The following is a 20,262-nucleotide window of genomic DNA, read 5'->3' on the forward strand; positions in this document are numbered from 1 at the left end:
CCCTATCGTTTTGGGATTTTACGAATTGCTCAATTTGAAAAATTTTCTCGTCAAAAAACACAATGGAAATTCAAATATTCAAATAAAAAAGAAAAATTGTCAAAATAATGATGTGCTACCATTTTGTCGGGGTTCGTTGTTGTGGACGTCTCACTCAATGGTTTTCGATCGAGTTTCTTAACTTTTTAACACTTAGACTTATAAAATTAAAATGACAACAGAATTATATGAATTTTTATATGCTGAAGATACTGCTCTACTGGCGTCAAACCAGTCTCCAATTGTGGCAGCCAATATAGTTCAAAAGAATTAATCGAGATACAGATTAGGCTAGACCGATGGAAAATGAAAGCAAACATAAATACATCTATACACTTTCTATTCACATCAAGGCCAAGTGATTGGTTTCCTTTCAAAAAACTTTACTGGTATCTCAAACCGAAATCGTGGTTATACCTAGAAACCACACTTTTATTATATGAAGTTATACTAAAATCCATATGGGCATAACTCAGTGGGTAAAAGTAGAAGTATTACAAAGGTATCAAACGAAAACTTTAAGACTCACAGGTTTATTACTAATAAAGCCATTCATTCAGACCTTAAAAAACTTTTTGTAAAAATTGAAGCACAATGAATTAGGCTTACGTGAGGCACTTATCATCATAAGCCTTTGGCAATTACGCTAGTTGATGAAACCAATGAAAATAAAATACTCAAAAAGCATCATGGTTTAGACCTTCCATTTCGAAAATAATTATAATACTAGGAAAAATAAACTATGTAGTAAAATATAACTTAAGATCCTGAATATACTTGTATATGGATGAGTTATTATTGACCTTACCGGAGATCCATAATATAAATCAAATTGTAACCTGGTTATTTAATTTGTTTATTATTATAAAAATATAATACAAGTAAAATTAAAAATATATTGTATATATATATGAATTTTTATTTAATTGCATACGGTGAGTTTCATCGATAAGCCTACAGGGATGTTGTTTTCTGGCAACCATTTCAAAATCTCTATTTTTTTGTGAATATACAATATAATAAAAGTTGTCAGACTTGTCAGTTGTCACTAAACTTTTACTAAAAGTAACTAATTATTATATTTTTGAATCCATACAATCCTTGGAACAACAAACCCAAAACGGTGCTAAAATTTCTAAAAAGCCTAAAATTCTAGGGTTACAAAATAGGCCTTTCACAATAGATCAGCTCTGGTCGCAGTGCGTAATGGCCTTCTAATAATAATACAATAATAATGTATGTATTTATAAGCCTGCCAGCGAAAACTGTTCTTCGTGTTTTCGAAAAAATAATCGTAAGTAAAAATTTTAAGGTAATTCGCCCCAAAATTCATTTTGTTATTTTTTTAAGCATTTTATTCCGCGATTTTTTTCCATTAGTTTTTTTTAATTCATATATTATGACATTAATAAACAAAATATTTTTTGGTGTTTTGCATTCAGGTCACTGATGCTGCAATGCGCGCCGATTGAGAAACCCCGCTACGACCTTCCTGGAAGAATTAAGTGTACATTCGCCATTTTAAATGATTAAAGTAAAATAAAATTTTTTATATTATTTTAATATATAAATAAACTGTATGCCAATTTTGAAAAAAATATAGGTATTTTGACTTCTTCATTTTAAATAATTTTTATGAAAGTCAGGGAAAATATGGCCGCTTACAGGTATTTGTCCCCTTAAGGGGTTACATGGGTTTCGTCGGGTAAAAAAGGGCCTATTTTCAATATTTTTTTTTCTATGTAAAAACTTATTTATTAAATCAAACTTTTTTCTGTCGTATAGATACATATTTTAAATATAATTTCTGAAATTTTCAAAAAAAAAAATTAAAACTCCTCCATTGTGACGTAATTTCCGGTGACTCCTCGAAAAAAAGGTGCGTGCGCGTTGTCATCATAACTCCTGACAGGCTCATCAAAAATGAAAAAACAAAAACGAAGGAAAGAAAAAAAGTAAAAATTGGAATTTTGGCAGACATTTTTCCAAAAAAATGAAAATTTCGTTCAAATTTGCTTGACATTTTTTTTTTTTAAATAGTTCTAATTGAAAAAAAAAACAATCCTTCGTCCAAGCACGAGTAAATTGTATCTCGAACACCAGTGTAAAATTGCATCAAGATCGGTTGAGTAGTTTTCGAGAACATTTGACAACCAACTTTGAAAAAACGGTTCCGAGAAAAACGTGTTTAAAGTTTTAAGTAACAATAAAAGTGGCTTGGAGCGCACACCTTCCAAATGCTGTATCTCCGAAACTATTATTCGGATCGACTTGAAAATTTAGGATAATATTCTTTAGATGTTGTAGAAATTAATAAGCCAAAAAACAAAAATCGATTTTTTGAACCCACGAAACCCATGTAACCCCTTAAGCGGGTGCCAAATAGCTTCTCAAAATTGTTTCCCAACAGATGAAGTAACGAGATTGGACAATAAGAGGCTGCATCATTTAAATGTTTTATTGTAATTTCCGAGAATTTCAAATGCAATAATTTATATTTTTATTTACCCAAACCGGTAGGTGTTAGGTTTTTTAGAACTTCATCTGTTATCAGGACAAAACTGAGGCTATTCATCATTTTAGGAATTTTTGAAATTAATATCAAGAATGTATATGGTTCAATTTCACAGAATTTTTGGACAACCGGGGGCGGAATAATGCTATCAATTATTTGATGGGCTTGCAATACCCTTTAAAGGTGTTGCGCGAAAGCTTCAGCCTTCTCGATATCGCTTTTTGCGCAAACTTGAGAGTTGTTTGGTTTTTCAATTGGAAGATTCTGGATGCTTGGTGTCTTTATGTTCTCTGGGGCTTTTCGAAGAGCATAATCGGATTTCCTATCAGCTGAAAGGCGTTGTCAATTTTTGTTGAACATTTTGCTTTTATGTTCTTGTAGTTTGTCTTTGTGCAGTTTAGTTAATTCATGAAGTTCTGTTTTTAATAGTGGGAATCTTATTGTTTGACATTTTTTCCTTATTTTCTTTTTCTGTTAATACGACACAGTATTTTATGTGGCTAACGTTCTATTTCGTTTAAATGTTTCAGATTTCAGTGCATTGTGAAGCCCACTGTTTCCTTTTCGATATCATCAGTGCTGTTAATTGCTTAATTTTTGCCTATGAAGGAGACAGCCATACCTACACGGACAAGAAGAACAGCAAGGATTTCGTAAAAACCGATCAACAACAGATTGCATTTCTATCTTACAACAAATATTGGAAAAATCAATTGAGCTCGATTGTCCAGCCTTCGTGTGTTTTGTAGACCTTAAAAAGCTTTCGACCGAATCAGGCTGAAGGACGTCTTGGAAATTTTAAAAAACAGAAAAGTTCCTCAACAAATTGTTGAAGTCATTAGGAATCTCAATACCAATTGTACAATTAAAGTTATGGTAAATGAGAAATTTACCAATAGTACAGAGTACACCACAGGAATACGACAAGGGGATTCATTAAGTCCGCAACTTTTTAATGTAATCTATACTAATATTATAAAGAGGAAAACTTTGTTTGTTTGTAATGAATAGGCTCAAAAACTACTAGACCGATTTTAAAAATTCTTTCACCATTCGAAAGCTACATCATCCACGAGTAACATGGATAATATTTTATTTTGGAAATAGGGCTCGAGATATAGGTCAAAACGTGAACCCGGGTAACCTTCGGATGTGTATGTACAATATGGGTATCAAATGAAAGCTGTTGATAGGTGCTTTAATACGGGGTAATTTTCATACCTATTGATGACTAGGGTCTCGAAATATATGCCAAAACGTGGACCCGCCGTGTCTTTGCACCGAATTAAACCAAACTTACGCACATTGTTAAGTAAGTATTGAAAATGGGTTTCGTAAAGTTTGGTTGTAATTCGGAGCACTGGCAAAGGGTACAGCGTTCTTTTGAACCAGCCATAATGTCGCTTACTTTTTTAACGCTTGGGGCGGAACTGAACTGTCAAATTGACAGTGTGAGTTACAATGTGTCAATATTTCTTTCTGATTTGGATGCCATAAGGAAAAAACGTAAGTGCAACATGTAAAAATTGTTTGTAAATTTTTTTTGGAGTGGATTTTGGAACAGTGAATAATTTCTTACGAAATTTGAGAATTTAATGTGAAATCCGAATGAAATTATGTGTTCGTGGAAAAAAATTTTTTTTTGGTTTTTTATTTTTGAAAAATATAAATGGATAATGGTTAAAAAAGCTCCAATGCTTAATAAAACATATAAATTGAAACGAAAAATTCATGGATGATAAGGAAAAAAGACGATTGTTTCTTAGTTATTCATTTGCGTTGATTTGAAATTTAAAAACAATCTTCTTTTTTCCTGATTTTCAATTTATATTTTATATTTACTCAAAAACAAATAGAAAAACAAAAAATATTGTTTATGCCAAAGCGCTTGAATAAAGAACAAAGAAATAAATAATATGAAAATCATATATTTTCTGTTCTAAACCATATCTATTCTATTTTAGTGTGCCCAGCGAAGGGGGCCGGGTTTGCTAGTCATAGATAAAATTATTTCTGAAGTTAACCAACTTCAAGGCTACAAACTAAACAATCAAAACATAACAATTATTTGCTAAACAGATGATGCAGTTTTAATTGCTGATAGTGAAGATAATCTTCAAAGGCTCTTGCACCGTTTCGTTACTACTGGTTTGAAATTTAATATGGAAGTTTCAACTGCAAAAATAAAATCAATAGTAATATCTAAGGAACCAATAAGGAGTAAGCAAGAAAATAACCAGAACATTATCGAACAAGTAATGCAATTCAAATATTTGGGAATAGATGTATCGAACGATCGGAATATCATCACAGAAGTGAGAGAAAGATGTACAAATGATGCAAAAATATCAGGTTTTCTGCGAGATATTATATGGAAGAACAAATTTATGAATGTAGAAAGCAAAACGCGTGTGTATAAAACAATCTTAAGACCGATATTAACATACGGTGCAGAAGCACTTGCGGAGAACACAAAAACGAAACAATTATTACGCTCTACAGAAATGCACACATTAAGGACGATAGCAGGAAAAACGAGGTGGGATTGCTGTAGAAACCATGATAGTAGAATCCAGACGAACACCGATGACATTGTCAACTTTATAAGATCAAGAAGACGCTCATGGAACGAGCATGTTTCAAGAGCCTCCAACAACCGATTAATTAAGATTGCACGTGACGGAATTGCAGTGGGAAGACGGCGTCCTGGAAAACCGCCGAAAAGATGGGCGCAAAGCTGGATATCAACTTCAATAGAAAATTAATATCAATGCATACATATGTATTTAAATATATAATTCAGTATATAATACAACATTACCTATATGATAAATTATAAAATTTTGTATCCAAGGATCTGGGTAAAGAAAAACAGGCATGTCCTAAATAAAAGAAGAAGAAGAAGAGGAAGAAGGAGACCAACTTGTGTTTGCTGAACTCCCACTCTGTCCACTTATTTCACTGTTCATTTCATTAGTCTTTATTTCACCGCGGTGAATGGTCTGAGTTCAGATCTAAACCATTTTCTATAGTTACCAAACTGATCGGAATTTGATGAATAATAACAGTTATAAATTTTAATGCAAAAACATATTCCAGTAAGGATCCAGAGCTATGTTACAAATAATCGCAGTACCATAAGCAAATCTACACTCCTCCGCAATGAACCTCCTCAGCATCTCTTTCAATCACAACTTTTGTGGCATACCAAAAATTTCATTGGTATAGCTTTCCTTCCAGACTTGCGAGCACGAAATTCCTCTCGAACAAATCACATAATTATGATTGAGTATACCCCGTTATTTTAATTCGTCCCCTTTGTCAATGCGGCAATACAGCAACGTCACCGTCACCGACACTTTCAATCTCAGTGCCACTCCACCGATACCCCACAGCGCCCTCTCCGTCGCTAATTCTTGCACTCGCACCATCCCACCCGCACGCTTGGCTCTTGTCTACCTTAATTTTATCGTATCTTCCGCTGGTTGACATTTTGGCTGACGGGAACCAAAAATAAATCATCACAGCTGCAGTGCGTAATTGAAAGCAAATGCTCGGCTAGCAAACGCACGCGTCCTGCACACACACGCACATACGCACAGCACAAAAGCGCGCTGCGTATGCACTGCAATCCCCCTGACGCCTGCTTGAGCGCACAAAAGATCGTTCAACTAAATTTAAACGCCGCAGCCAGGCGACGATCTTCAGCGGCGACAATCTGCTCTAAATTATCACGTGGAGGTGCAATTTCAGCTGAAGAGGCAACCGACTGCAGGCGGAAGCAAAGGGGCGACTACTTTGTCCGCGTGCTTGGTTTGTTTGTTTATTTCTTGTCATTTGGCTGTTTCGCACTGTCGCTGCGGTGCCGCTCAATTGTCTTTGTCGCCGAAGCGTGGAAAACTAATTTTCATTTTCATAATTTCTAGATTTATCGGTGTAAAGCTTCTTCTGTATTCGTGTATGTGTATGGATGTGTGTGTGTGTGGCATAATTGCACCACGTGTTTTTGATAATGACACAATAATTAAAAGAGGCGCGGAGAGAATGCGCCAGAGGCGGCACAATGGCGCGCTGATGCACGCGTCTTATAACATACATCCATACACATGCATATGTATGTGTGTAGGTATGTATGTAAGCAGATCTGTGTATTTACCATTAGAGGAGAAGGGATTTAGTTTCATGCTGGGGTGAGCAACTGCGCCCTCTAATTTGTGGATTAATTTTGAAGTGCATAGCTAAAATTCTGTAAAATATTGAAGGTTTAGCGAATGCCATTTCAATTTCCACGGTCCTCGCACATTTCCCACTTTCTAAAAAACAAAAAAAAAATTTCATTCCTCAACCCCAAAAACAAAAAACAAAAAAAATCCTTATCCCTCCAATCCTTACTCCCGCACAAAAGTCAGCGCATTATTTGCAGTGTAGCTGCTAAAACAAGCAAAAACAAACAGTTACACATTGCATCAGTGGCTCCAGCAAGAGAAAGCGGGCAACTGCGGTAATAGCGGAGACATACCAAATTTAGGGGTATCCTCAACCATCTGTGTGATCCTTCTGGCAGAATAATGTGAAACACAGATGGCGCTCTAAACAGTTAGAAAGTTTGTTCCTAAGCAACGACAGGTAGGCATTCCCACCAGTTAGGACTGGTAGCGGCAGACTAAGCATCCAACCTGCTAGAAAGCAAAACAGATTAACGAAGCCAATGCAAGACTGAGTTTTGAAGAGGCCCTATCCTCCCGAGTCGAGTGATTTGGGTTTACGACGTGGTGCTGCAAAGTTGGTACCAAAGGATATGAATTTAATGCAAAACAGGGAGCGTGTTAATACCGCTGAAGGCATGATTTTCAAGGCTGAATCCGATTCAACATGCATCGAAGACATCACAACTGGAGCCGAGACGTGGGTTTATAAGTACGACACGCAATCCAGATATCAGCGGAGTGAGTGGAGAGCTCTGAATGAAGCAAGTGCAAAAAAATACGTCGTTTTCAGACAAAAAAAAAAAGAAATGCTCAAGTTTTTATAGATTACAATGGCATTTTACACCACAAATTATTGCCAGAAGGTCAGATAGTTAATAAAGTCTATTATTTGGGCTTTATGAAACATTTACGTAAAACAATTCGCCAAAAAAGAACGGATTTGTGGGAAAGCAGCTCGTGAATTTCGCACCTTGACAACGCAACGTTGCACAGTTCCATCATTATCCATGAATTTTTGACCCACAACTAAGGGGTTACAGGTAGTCAGAATTTTCAAAAAATTAGATTTTTTTTGCATATTCTTAAAGTATAAGATATTGTGTGAAAATTCGACACAAATATTTTCGAGTTATTCAACAATTAACACAGAACGCTCGGGCGCTCCAAGGCGGATAGCAAAACTTTAAATGCGTTTTTCTCAAAACTATGTTTTTTGAACTGGTGGTCACTGTAACTTAAAAACCGCTTGGTAGATTTCAATAAAATTTATACTGCTTTTGAAAAACATAAAAAACTCGTGCCTGATCGAAAGATTTTTTTTTTCAAAAATTTCGACTGTTTTGAAACAATGAATTGTCGGGTTTTTCTCGAAATTTTTTTCCTCATATTGTTAAATTTGAAAGAAAAAGCTTCGATCAGGCACAAGATTATCTATTAATAAAACTAATTTTTCTTGTCCGATTGATTTTAGATGAATTTCCAAGGACTTGCGATGCTCACCACAAGGAACTTCTGGAGGAACGGGCTGCCCACAAACAGCGATAACTTTTACAATTATTAATTCTTTTGTTTGAAATTATGCTAAAGTCAAGCCGAAACCTGATGTATTAATGCTATGTTTTTATTTTTGTAAAATAAAGCAACTGACTAGCAAAACAAAAATTATTGAAAATCATCATTTTTTCGGGCCTCTGACTACCACTGACCTCATAATCAAGCTATTTAACGTAAGTGTACGTCATAGGTACAAATAAATTGGCACAGTGTAAAAGTTTTGAAGCTCAGGTAGGATATTCTGCCTAGCGCTAACGAACTGTTAATTAACATCCTGGAAACTCACAACCAGATGGCGCAAGTGCAGGTGAGACAGGGTGCATACAAGGAAATATTTATTCTTTATATGTAGAAAATAGCAACAGACAACAAAATGCCATAAAGTTCGAATGCATTTCTTGAATGTAAATTGCACCGCCTTTCAACCAAGTATAAAATTATTAATTTTTAATTTAAACTATTTTAAAGAATTTGACCTGCTATGTAGTTATTTATCTGATAAAGGCCGACATTTAGTTTGGAAGAGTTATTACAAATAATGGACTTTATTAAATATCTGACCTTCTGGCAAAAATTTGTGGTATAATATACGAATGTAAATAATCGATAAAAACCACGTGCATTGCTTTCTATTTTAACTGAAAACGATGTGTTTTTGTTTCGGTATTGGTTCAATCAGAGCTCTCCACCCGCTCGCCTTATGTCTGGATTGCGTGTCGTACTCATAAACCTACGTCTCGTCTACAATTTCGATGAATGTTGGGTGGGGTTCAACCTTGGAAACCGTGCCTTTAGCGATATCAACGCGATCTCTTTTTTGCATGTAATTCAGAACCTTTGGGACCAACTTTGCAACACAATGTCGCAAACCTAAATCATTAATTCTCAAGAAAATCCCATTGGAAAAGTGCCTCCAATCTGATGAACCATTATTATGGGATGTTGGGATCTCGAATCGGCCATCAGTGGTGACCAAGCGCGATCTCAGTTTCGAAGCTAGCAGCCAGTTCTGGTATTTCAGGTATTTTAGCGGCATTTAAAAAAGGATCAAACAATCTAATCCTTTCATAATTTGCGCAAGTGTTAATATAAAGGGCCGATGTTGAATGTGAACCACACCTAAACGTCAAGTTTTTTTTTCTACATTTCATTTGACATTTTTCAATTTCAGACTACCTCAATTTGAACCATGGAAAGATACACAATCGACCAACGCGTTAAAGCTATTCAGGTTTATTATGAAAACGGGCGTTCAAATCATAGTGCATATCGTGCACTTCGTGCTTTTTTCGGTCAATTTAATCGTCCAAATGCGCGTACAATCGGAAAAACTGTGCAAAAGTTCGACTAAACCGGGTCTGTGGAAGATGTGAAAACACCAGTGCATGCTCGTACAGCTCGTAGTGCGGAAAATATTGCTGCTGTTCGCGATAGTGTGGTTGAAGAGCCGTCCACGTCAGCTCGTCGTCGTGCCCAACAATTGCACCTCTCACGCTCGTGGTTGATGAACATTATGCAATAAAGACTTGCATCAACACGCGTGCAATTGACTCAAGAACTAAAGCCTCTTGGCCATTTCAAGTGTCGTCAATGGTCAGAATGGTGGCAGGAAATGGCAACAATGAATGACCAATTTTCGAAGAAAATCATCTTCAGTGATGAGGCACATTTTCACCTCAGTGGATTCGTCAATAAGCAGAATTGCCGCATTTGGGCGAATGATAATCCAAGAGTGATTGCCTAAAAACCAATGCACCCACAATGAGTGGCTGTTTGGTGCGGTTTATGAGCGGGCGGCATCATTGGGCCGTATTTTTTCCAAAATAAGGCCGGTCAGGCAGTTACTGTGAATAGTGTTCGCTGTCGTGAGATGATAACGAACGTTTTATGGCCCGAATTGGAAAATATGGATGTGGACGATATGTGGTTTCAACAGGACGGTGCCACTTGTCACACAGCTAACGAAACAATGTTTTTTTTGCGCGAAAAATTTTATGGCCGAATAATCTCTCGTCGCGGTGATGTCAATTGGCCACCAAGATCATGTGATGTGACACCATTGGGCTTCATTCTTTGGAGTTATTTGAAAGAAAAGGTGTACGTCGATAAGCCAGCAACAATTCAAGAGCTAAAGGATGAGATAATTTGGCACATTAACGGCATAGAACCTCAATTATGCCTCAGCGTCATCGAAAATTTGGACCATCGGTTGGAGGTGCGCCGCCGTTTTGGCCGATATTTTGTTCCATACGTAATTGAGCCATACCAGTATTATCATAGTGAAGAGAAATGACAATAGTTTCCTAAAAAAATTATATTCTATTCAAAATCAACACCGGCCCTTGAAACTTAACCACCCTTTATTTTGTGTGCTCTGAAAACAGCAATAGTTGTTTTTATTTTAGTTTACTTTTTATTTTATTTTAGTTTCCGTTTTTATTTTATTTTCGTTTATTTTTAATTTTTTTTTTCGTATTTTTTCTATTTTATTTTATTTTGTTTTTTATTTTAATTTATTTTAAATAGTTCCTATTTTATTTCAGTTTACTTTTTATTTTAATTTACTTTTAATTTTATTATATTAAATTTTTCATTTTATTTTCTGTTTATTTTATTTTATTTTGTTTTATTTAATTTGACTTTTTATTTTTATTTAATTTCTATTTTATTTTAGTTTAATTTCTTTTTTATTTATTTTATTTTCGCTTATTTTTTATTTTATTTAATTTGGTTTTTTAATTTTATTTAACTTTTTATTTAATTTTAGTTTGCTCTTGATTTTATTTTACTTTTTATTTTAACTTATTTTATTTTTTTAATTTATTCAACTTTTTATTTTATTCTATTTTACTTTACGTCGAGAAAAAAGTGATCCGCTTCACAAATCCTTGACCACATTTCAGTTTGCCAACACCCCTCGCGTGCGCATGGATTCAGTGATGGCAACCCTTGTATTAAAAGCAGCAACACTCGCATTAAAAATAACTAGTAAAAATGCTGCATTCCAATAGTTTGACTATTAAAAGACTTTATTGTTGTTTTTTTTTTCTTAGCTCAAAATCTTCATTGTTTATTTGTTCAATTAATTAAAATTTCTAATTAATAAATAATTCTTAATTTTGAGTAACTGTAATTAATTGTGTAATTGGTATTGATTTCACTGTTATACTGTCATCTAATTATTGCTGTTGTTCTTGTTGTTGCGCCAGTTAAAAGTTGCATACGCTCTACAAAACTACACAAGTTTCTCCTTTTCTCTAAATATTGGTATGCACAAGTATGCGTGCATTTTTATATGCATTTCACTCGGCCATACTCGTATTTTTGCTCTTTTGCTTGTTTTGCTTGCGTTTTTGTTTTTGTATGTTTACATCTGACTGTTAGAGTAGACTTTTCGTCTGCTCACTGCTCGATTTTTGCTGTGTTGTTATTTGATTTACACCAACACAGTGATAAATACTATAGAATATCTGGTATATAAGACTAGAGGTCTGCACATGCATACATATGTATGTGTTTATGCACATGTGTGTGTGTATGTGTGTATACGTATTATAGTATTTACGTATAACATTTTAATCAATTATTTATTTATTATATTTATTCAGATTTATACTTTTTGTTTGTTTTGAAATCGAGAACTGTAAAATTTTCGCTGCAGAAAAACGCTTTGACGCGTTTTGAGAATTTTTGTTTGTTTTTTTGAGTTTTGGAATATGTGTCTGTATGTATGTATATTTTTTTGGGTGTAGGTATTTGTGTTTATTTCAAGTACATTTTTACTAAATACTTTTAATGTATCAATAACTAAAGTAGCTTTTTTGGTTGCGCTTGTTTTTTTTTTGTTTTTGTAATTATTATTATTGTTTACGTGGTACTATTTGTTTTTTTTTTTTTTTTTGTTTTATTATCATAAAAAATCATTACTGATTTTGGAGTTTCAAAAGAAGCAACGCGTTTCTACTGTATTTTGTGTGCTACTTTTTAAATATATAAATTTAACAAGTTATGTTAGACAGGTGAGAGAGCAAATGAGTAAAAAGAAGAGAGCAGAAGAAGTGTTCAAGTGTTCAGAGAGAGAGACCGCAGGGAAGAGAGCTTGAAAGGCAAAGAGCTTTCGCTCAAATATTCTAAGCTACGTATTTCGTTTAAGTAGTTACAAATTTTGATTTTATATATATATTTTTTTTTTCATAATTTCATACTGTTATATATATATATAGATTTACTGTTATTTGCTTGCATCTCCTACATTTTTTACTTTTACATAAATAAGATTTGCCTGTTATTTGTATGCCAGGTAGACTTCTGCTTTCTCTTACGAGTGCGAATGATGAATGAAATCATACATGTTAAATTCCAATTAGAATTAGCAATTGATGCAATTAGTTTATATTCTCTAATTCATCAAACAATTAGAATGAGTTCAACTAATTCCCATTAGATAATTGAAATTTTTATTCCAATGGTAAAACTAATTGCAATTAGTTGCCATTAGTAAAAAAAATTGGTTTACCTTTACAATTAGAAATCTAATTGACTTCTGCTAATGCAATTAGATATTCAATTAGCTCGAATTAGAATTAACTATTGTGATAAAAATAAATTTTTTGCAAATAAACGTGCTTTGCAATTTGTTTCAACTTCCAACTTTGAAGTATTCGCATTGTTTAATATAATATTCTAAATGAAAGTTGTATTTCTGTTAACCTAAAAACATATTTATTTGTCGCAATGTCGGAAGAAATATCATTTGCAATTGAATTTTCTGGTGATGATGAGGATTTTGATGGTACATACACGTCTTCGAAAGAATCAAAAAAAAGGAAGGTGTTCAATGGAGATGGTGAACAATTTGTGAAAAGACGTATGGAAAGCACTTTCGGCAATATAATTTTCACCTCGAATTTTTATATTGAAGTTAAGAAGGTATGAAAGTTTCATTACAAAACTATACATCGAAAGCCCTTGTTGTGTTGTTAAAGTACTTGTGTAGTGTGCCGTAGTAAGTTCACTTATGGGTGTAGGTTAACATGAATTTTTGGGCGAAGTAAAGTATCAATCAATTTTATATAAAAACCTTGTATCAGATTTCAGAAAATAAAAAAGATAAAATAATCGGAAAGTGCGTTGCTTGCAATAAGGTGATTCGCGGTTTTACGGGAGTCTCTTCAAATTTTATCAGCCATCTCAGAGTGCGGCATCCTAAAATTCATAAGGAATATCTTACGAAGAAATCTAAAAATGAAGACTTGAGTATTCAATCAAATTTCGATAAGAAACTTATTGAATTTCTAGTGGATTCAGGCTTGCCGCTTTCCCTGGTTGAAAGGCAGTCATTTATCAACTTAATTGAGGGTATTGGCCTTAAGTTAATGAGTAGACAGACGGCAATGAAAAAATTAGGAGAGCTTCACAAACGCATGGAAGAAAGTGTGAAAGCCGAACTAGCCACAGCGAAACATGTCTGCACAACGGCGACACCTGTCATTGGCTTGATAAAGATTTTAAGAGGAAATCAGCTGCTTTGGCGTGCAAAAGGATGTTTGGAGTTCACTCTGCGGAAGTAATTGGGCATATCATGACCGACATAAATATTTACTATGGTTTAAATAGAAAAAACATTGTTCTATCCGTAACTGACAACGGGTCAAACTTTGTCAAAGCTTTTAAGGAATATGGAGTTGATAATGTCTCTGAGATGGAAGACGACGGCGGCCATGATATATCAGAATCCCAAAACAAGATTTGCCTCCCTAAACACCACAGGTGCTCTAGCCACACATTAAGTCTTCTGGCTACGTCTGATTTAATAAAAATTTTGAAAGCCGATGAATCCCTATTCCAGCGGAACAATGTGGTAAGAAATATTTTAGTTAATATATTTTATACTAGAATATAATTTATTTAGGTGTTCAAAAAATGCGATAATTTGTGGAAAAAATGCAAATGGCCAAAAAGTTCGGAAGTGATACAGGAAACTTTAGGTGGATGCCTCGTTGTGCCGGTTGTGACGAGGTGGAACTCGCTATACGACGCCGTTGTTCGACTTCTCCAGCACAAGCCAAAACTGGATGAGTTGTGCGATAAATTGAGCCTGCCGCGTTATACATCCTGTGAACTATCATATTTGGATACATACAAGCTGATTGTGGCGCCTATTGCTCAGAGTCTGGATTTTATGCAAGGCGAACAGAGTATTGGATATGGTTGCCTTTTGCCTACAATTATCACTCTGAGCAATAAATTGATAAAAGTCCACCAGAAAATCGAGCATCCATTCTCTACAATTGCATTAGAGCTGGAAAAGCAATTAAGAAAACGATTCCGAGCTTTCTTTGAATTAAATGAGGAGGCAGATTTGGCGCTAGCTGCAGCTGCACTGATTCCAAACGTAAAGTTGAGCTGGCTGAAAATCTTACAAAAAACATCACCGCAATTTACATATACGCATATAACGGAAAGGGTTATTCGTATCATCACTGATTATGCAATCAAGCTGAACCTTCCTACAACAAACGAAAATCATAAATGTGAGGGTTCGTATACTGAATCGGCCTTTTATGATTTCAGTGATGGTGGTAAGTTCTGTACAAGTAACACATATACATATATGGTATTTTTAGTAAATCTGATTACATTTTTGCAGAAGGAAGTACTGCTTCATTGACAAAATTGACAGAGGAGGTTGAAGCATGCATTTCATTTCGAATATGATGCATCAATATTTGAATGATGATGATAAAACTTCCAATATATGGTTCAAATATCCCACATTAAAGGACATAGCACTGTTTTGCAACACGCCGCTTACGTCTTCAGGCCCTGTGGAGCGACTATTTTCCTTTGCGGGCATTATTAATAGTCCAAGGCGGAGTCGCTTGACTGACTTTTCTTTTGAAAAGCTCGTATTGCTGAAAGCGAATATACTCGGTCATTCTAATAACTAAATAGTTAGTACATACGTTAAATAGATGTAGTATGTATGTAATGTACGTAGTACATATTATGTACATACATAAGTAATATATATATGTGTGAAATTCATATTATGAATATTTCAGTTTTTTTTTTTTCAAAATATCAAAATAATTGATTTTAATTCGAGCTAATTCAATATCTAATTGCATTAGCAGAAGTCAATTAGATTTCTAATTGTAAAGGTAAACCAATTTTTTTTTGCTAATGGCAACTAATTGCAATTAGTTTTACCATTGGAATAAAAATTTCAATTATCTAATGGGAATTAGTTGAACTAATTCTAATTGTTTAATGAATTGGAAAATTTCACAAAAGAAGGTTAATTAGCAATCATTAGCATTATCTAATCATTATTTAACATCTATGAATGAAATATATATAAAGCAAGAAATCATATGCAGCACGCGCTACTAAAATAGTCTACTTTTCGGCGCCATTCAGCGCTTTACAGCGAAATTAAAATTGAGTGCTAATTTTAAAGTACGACTGCTTAGTTGCTTTGGTTTTCTTTTAAGGAAAATTAGCTCTATTTTCTATTTGGCTTTTAACTGCTTGAATGCCTTTTAATATGCCGTTATTATTGAAAGTGTTTATGAAAAGTTGTTAGTAAGTTTCGAGTTAAGGTTTCGATTAGTTGCAAAGGCGTAAGGAAAGTTTTTTTATTAATATTAATTTAATTTGTTTAATGAATTACATTGGTTTTATTATTGAGTAGTTGATTTATTATAATTTTTCTTAAATATTTTGTTTTAAAAATTTAAAATTTTTTATTAATTTTTTTTGTTTTTTTATGTTACTAAGTAATAAGTACGTCCTACTGTATTTGTATTTGAAACTGTTGCACAAATCATGTCTACATATTACAGCATTAGTATTTTTGTATGCATTTGGATAATTAATTGAAAAACTAGGGAGCATTACAAATGAGTCGATGAGGTGTGGTCGGTAATGGAGTGTGATTTTTGGATGCACCAGATTTTTTCCCTTTCGTTTTTGTTTGCAACTTTTAGATACTTAACCACTGTTTGTGGACTAGCACATTTGGATTTGCCTCGGTATGAAATCAACTCATTTGTAATTAAGAAATTTTACGAAATCTTAAATTTACGCCAACTATTTGTTCTTTTTTTCTTTGTTTAAATGGCTTTGGTTTTAGGTTTGAAAACCTCAGTTTTATTTTTTAATTTATTTCTATATTTTTGGTTTTTGGGTCGACCATTTTTATTGTTTTTTTGTATGCAGCTGTGTGCTTGGCTTTGTGTGTTTCTAAGTAATTATTACGTAAGCATTTCATATAACTTCTGGCTTGTATGTATGTGTGTGTGTGTATACATACAGTTGTAATACATTGTTTATTTTTTATTGTTAATTTTACTGCTTAATTTAATTATTTTTTTTTCTTGTTACATTTTCTTTAAAATTTGAAAGCTTTTGTTGTTTCAAGTAATTTAAATTTGTATTTGGTTGCTTTTGCTTTAACTTAAATATTGCGTAGTGTTTACAGACAAAAAACCAAAACTAAAACAAAAACTAAAAAAAAATAAAAATAAAAAAAAAGAAATAATAAAAAAAAAAATAAAAAAACAAAAAAAAAAATAAAAAAAAACGAAAAAAAATAAAAAAATAAAGCACAAGCCAGTGTACAACACCCAAAAAATGAACCCCCACATCTTATTGCAAATTTTCGTAAGTTACTAGTCGTCGGTTGATACCGAAACTTAATTTCAAATTAACTTCCCGGGTTCTAGCAACAATCCACTATGGACCTGAAGCCACACAAAAGTGGCAGAAATATCAAAACATTGCACGATTTTAAAGAATGCGAGGAAGAAGAAGAATTTCTAAGGTCTGAAGGTCTGAAACTAATTGTTGTTGTTGTCCTGTTGATTTTCCACAAATGGTTGGACTTACAGTTTTATATTACCTTCGAATGGCAGTTGTATTTTTATGGAGTGTCTTGCCAAGGCAGAAATGCACTCGGAGGTTTGCCTACCAAGGGGAGCCCGCTATTAGAAAAAAACTTTTCTATTATTTTAATTTCACTTCGCGAGGTCCTGTAGATTTAGGTCTTAATTCGGTAGTGAAAGACCTCAACACAGCAGCAAATTCTATAGATCTGCTCTAGTATAGAGCAATAGATTAGCAATCCGCTGATATCAAGGAAGAATGTAAAAAAAGTTTACGAACAAAAGGTTCCAAAAAGTGTTTTCACAGAGCTTATTTTCACTAGAAATTCCAAGTGATGGAACTTTTCATGATGTAGCAAAAAGTTCAAGCAGAAATTTTATCAAATAATAAGATTATGAAAAGGTATTAAATGGGCTTTCCGAAATGGAGGCCGAAATATAAAATAACTACAAAATTAACAAAAATAATAAAAAAAAAATATAAAAAAGACAAAATTAAAAGAAAAAATATAAATAAATTTTAAAAGTTTATAAAAACAAATTTAAAAAGAGATGCAAAATTAATAAAAATATTTAAAAATTAAAAAAATATATATTCAAATTAAATTTTAAAAATTTGTGAAAACCAATTTAAAAAAGGAATAAGAAACTAAAAAAAAATAAAAATTAAGAAAAGTATAAAACTTGATAAAAAAGGTCAAAAAAGCATACTAAGATTTAAAGCAAATTAAGTTTTAAAAATTTAAAAATTTTTAAAAATTCAAAAAGAGAATACAACATTAATAAAAAAATTTCAAAAATATGGAAATTAATACAAAATGTACAAGCACTAAAAAACAAATATCCAAACTGAATCTTAAAAATTTATAAAACCAAATTTAAAAAGGGGATAAAAAATTAATAAAACAGGTAATAAAAATTTTTAATAAAAAATATTTAAAAATTAATGAAAACAGTACAATTAATAAAAAAAAATTTATTTTTAAAAATGTATAAAAACAATTTAAAAGAAGGTAAAAACTAAAAAAATATAAAAATAAATAAAAAAATAATGAATAAAAAAGGCAAAAATTAATAAAAAAATATATACAAATTAAATTTTAAAAATTTATAAAACCAAATTTAAAAAATGGATAAAAAATTAAAAGAAAAAACAAAGAAAAGTAATACAAATTTTTAAAAATTAACAAAAAAAGTACAAAAATTAAATTTTAAAAATTTATGAAAGCAAATTTAAAAAGGGAATAAAAATTGTAAAATAATAAAAATTATAAAAAGTATGAAAATTAACACAAAAGTACAAGAACTAATAAAAAAATATATAAATTGAATTTTGTTGAATTCTTAATGCAACTCTGCAAACCAATCCTGCTCTCTTTTACGAACAATTGTACTTCACTTACATGGAACTTTATACTTGTACAATTATACGTTAGATAGTAGGCGATGCCAAAAGAACTTTGTACTTATTAAACATTAGATAGTAGGCGATGACAAAAAATGTAAAAACGGCGGTTGGAATAAAAACGTGAACTACATTGACACGACTTTTTCTTTCTCTGCGCGGAAATACTGCTTCAAATTTTATAAATGTATAAAACAAAATTTAAAAAGGAGATAAAAAATTAATAAAAGAAGTAATAAAAATTATTCATAAAAAAATATATAAAACTTAATCAAAACAGTACAATTAATCAAAAAAATTTGTATATTTTTAAAAATGTATAAAAAAAAAATTAACAGAAGGTTAAAACTAATAGAAAAATATAAAAATTACAAAGTTTTACTAAAAAAAATTATGAATTAAAATTAATAAAAAAAATATACCAATTAAATTTTAAAAATTTATAAATTAACTTTAAAACATAGAATAATGAAAAGTAATAAAAATTTGTAAAAACTATGAAAACTAATACAAGAGTACAAAAACTAATAAAAAAATCATAAAAATTATTAAAAAATATATAAAAATTAATAAAAAAATATACAAATTAAATTGTAAACATTTTCTCATATTTTTTATGAAGACCTTTTTTCATGGCAGAAATATACTCGGAGGTTTGCCATTGCCTGCCGACGGGCGACCGCTATTAGAAAAAACTGTTTCTTAATTTTTGATCTTTCACCGAGATTCGAACCTACGTTCCCTCTGAATTCCGAATGGTGGTCACGCACCAATGCACATCTTGGAGTAAACGGCAACACAAAAGTGGTCCGAAAAAAATGGAACGCCCAATAGGGACTTGTATTGCTGGCAAGAATAATTTTCTTTTAAGAGGTTACAATTTACCGAAGTGATGTATTTGCAACAAAAAGCAAGAAGCAGATTTTTTAAGAAATTTTTTCAGGAATTCCCATCCATGCCGAACTAGTTTTTTTTCTTAATTGAAATTGGAAGTTTCTTGAAGTAAACCGTAACCCAGAAATAGGTCCGAAAAAAATGGTACGCCTAATATGGCTTGGAATTTTTTTAATGCAAATCTTTTACATGGTGAAAAGATTTCTAAGGTGAGTTCTTTAACAGACCGTTATTCCGCTCTGAGCGAATTTTACAGAATTAGCTGACGAGCTGACGTCACTTGAGGCGTGTTTACAAAAAAACTGAGATTGTGTTCGTGATATACGAAAATAATTAACCAATAACACTTCGTTGCCATCTGAGCAACGACTGATTGGACGAGTGTGTGAATACATGTGAAATGATCGTGCAGAATTCGGCTATCGAATTCCAAAGCAAAAATTCTTCTCACAATGAGCGTTTTCACCATAGTTAAATAACAAACCTGGTAACCTATCATCCTTGTGAAATTTACCGAAGTGCTGTGATTCTTTTTTACACGAATTTGATTAAATACGAGTTAAAAAGAAAAAAATCTTTCTTTACAGGAATTTTTTCGTTTTAACATGATTTTCACTATTTTATAATTTACCAAAATTGAATTTTATAGAGCACGTTTTTTTTGGGGTTAGGGGAGAATTAAATATATTAAATATAGGCAAGCATTTTGGGTGGCCCGCTTCAGGATTTTTTATTATTATTATTATTAAATTTGTATAA

General features: G+C 32.4%; 2 protein-coding genes across 2 annotated transcripts; both read left to right on the plus strand.

The window, feature by feature from the left end:
• Nucleotides 1–13,042: 13,042 nt before the first annotated feature.
• Nucleotides 13,043–13,886, plus strand: LOC129238054 (uncharacterized). The gene is made up of 2 exons (XM_054873095.1): nucleotides 13,043–13,245; nucleotides 13,407–13,886. Exons 1-2 carry the CDS (start codon nucleotides 13,051–13,053, stop codon nucleotides 13,884–13,886), a joined length of 675 nt encoding a protein of 224 aa, XP_054729070.1. The 5' UTR covers nucleotides 13,043–13,050.
• Nucleotides 13,816–15,289, plus strand: LOC129238694 (uncharacterized). Its single transcript, XM_054873810.1, has 2 exons — nucleotides 13,816–14,897; nucleotides 14,966–15,289. Exons 1-2 carry the CDS (start codon nucleotides 14,498–14,500, stop codon nucleotides 15,031–15,033), a joined length of 468 nt encoding a protein of 155 aa, XP_054729785.1. The 5' UTR covers nucleotides 13,816–14,497; the 3' UTR covers nucleotides 15,034–15,289.
• Nucleotides 15,290–20,262: the final 4,973 nt, after the last annotated feature.

Source organism: Anastrepha obliqua, chromosome 2 (genome assembly GCF_027943255.1).
Source record: "Anastrepha obliqua isolate idAnaObli1 chromosome 2, idAnaObli1_1.0, whole genome shotgun sequence".
Classification (NCBI taxonomy): Eukaryota; Metazoa; Arthropoda; class Insecta; order Diptera; family Tephritidae; genus Anastrepha; species Anastrepha obliqua.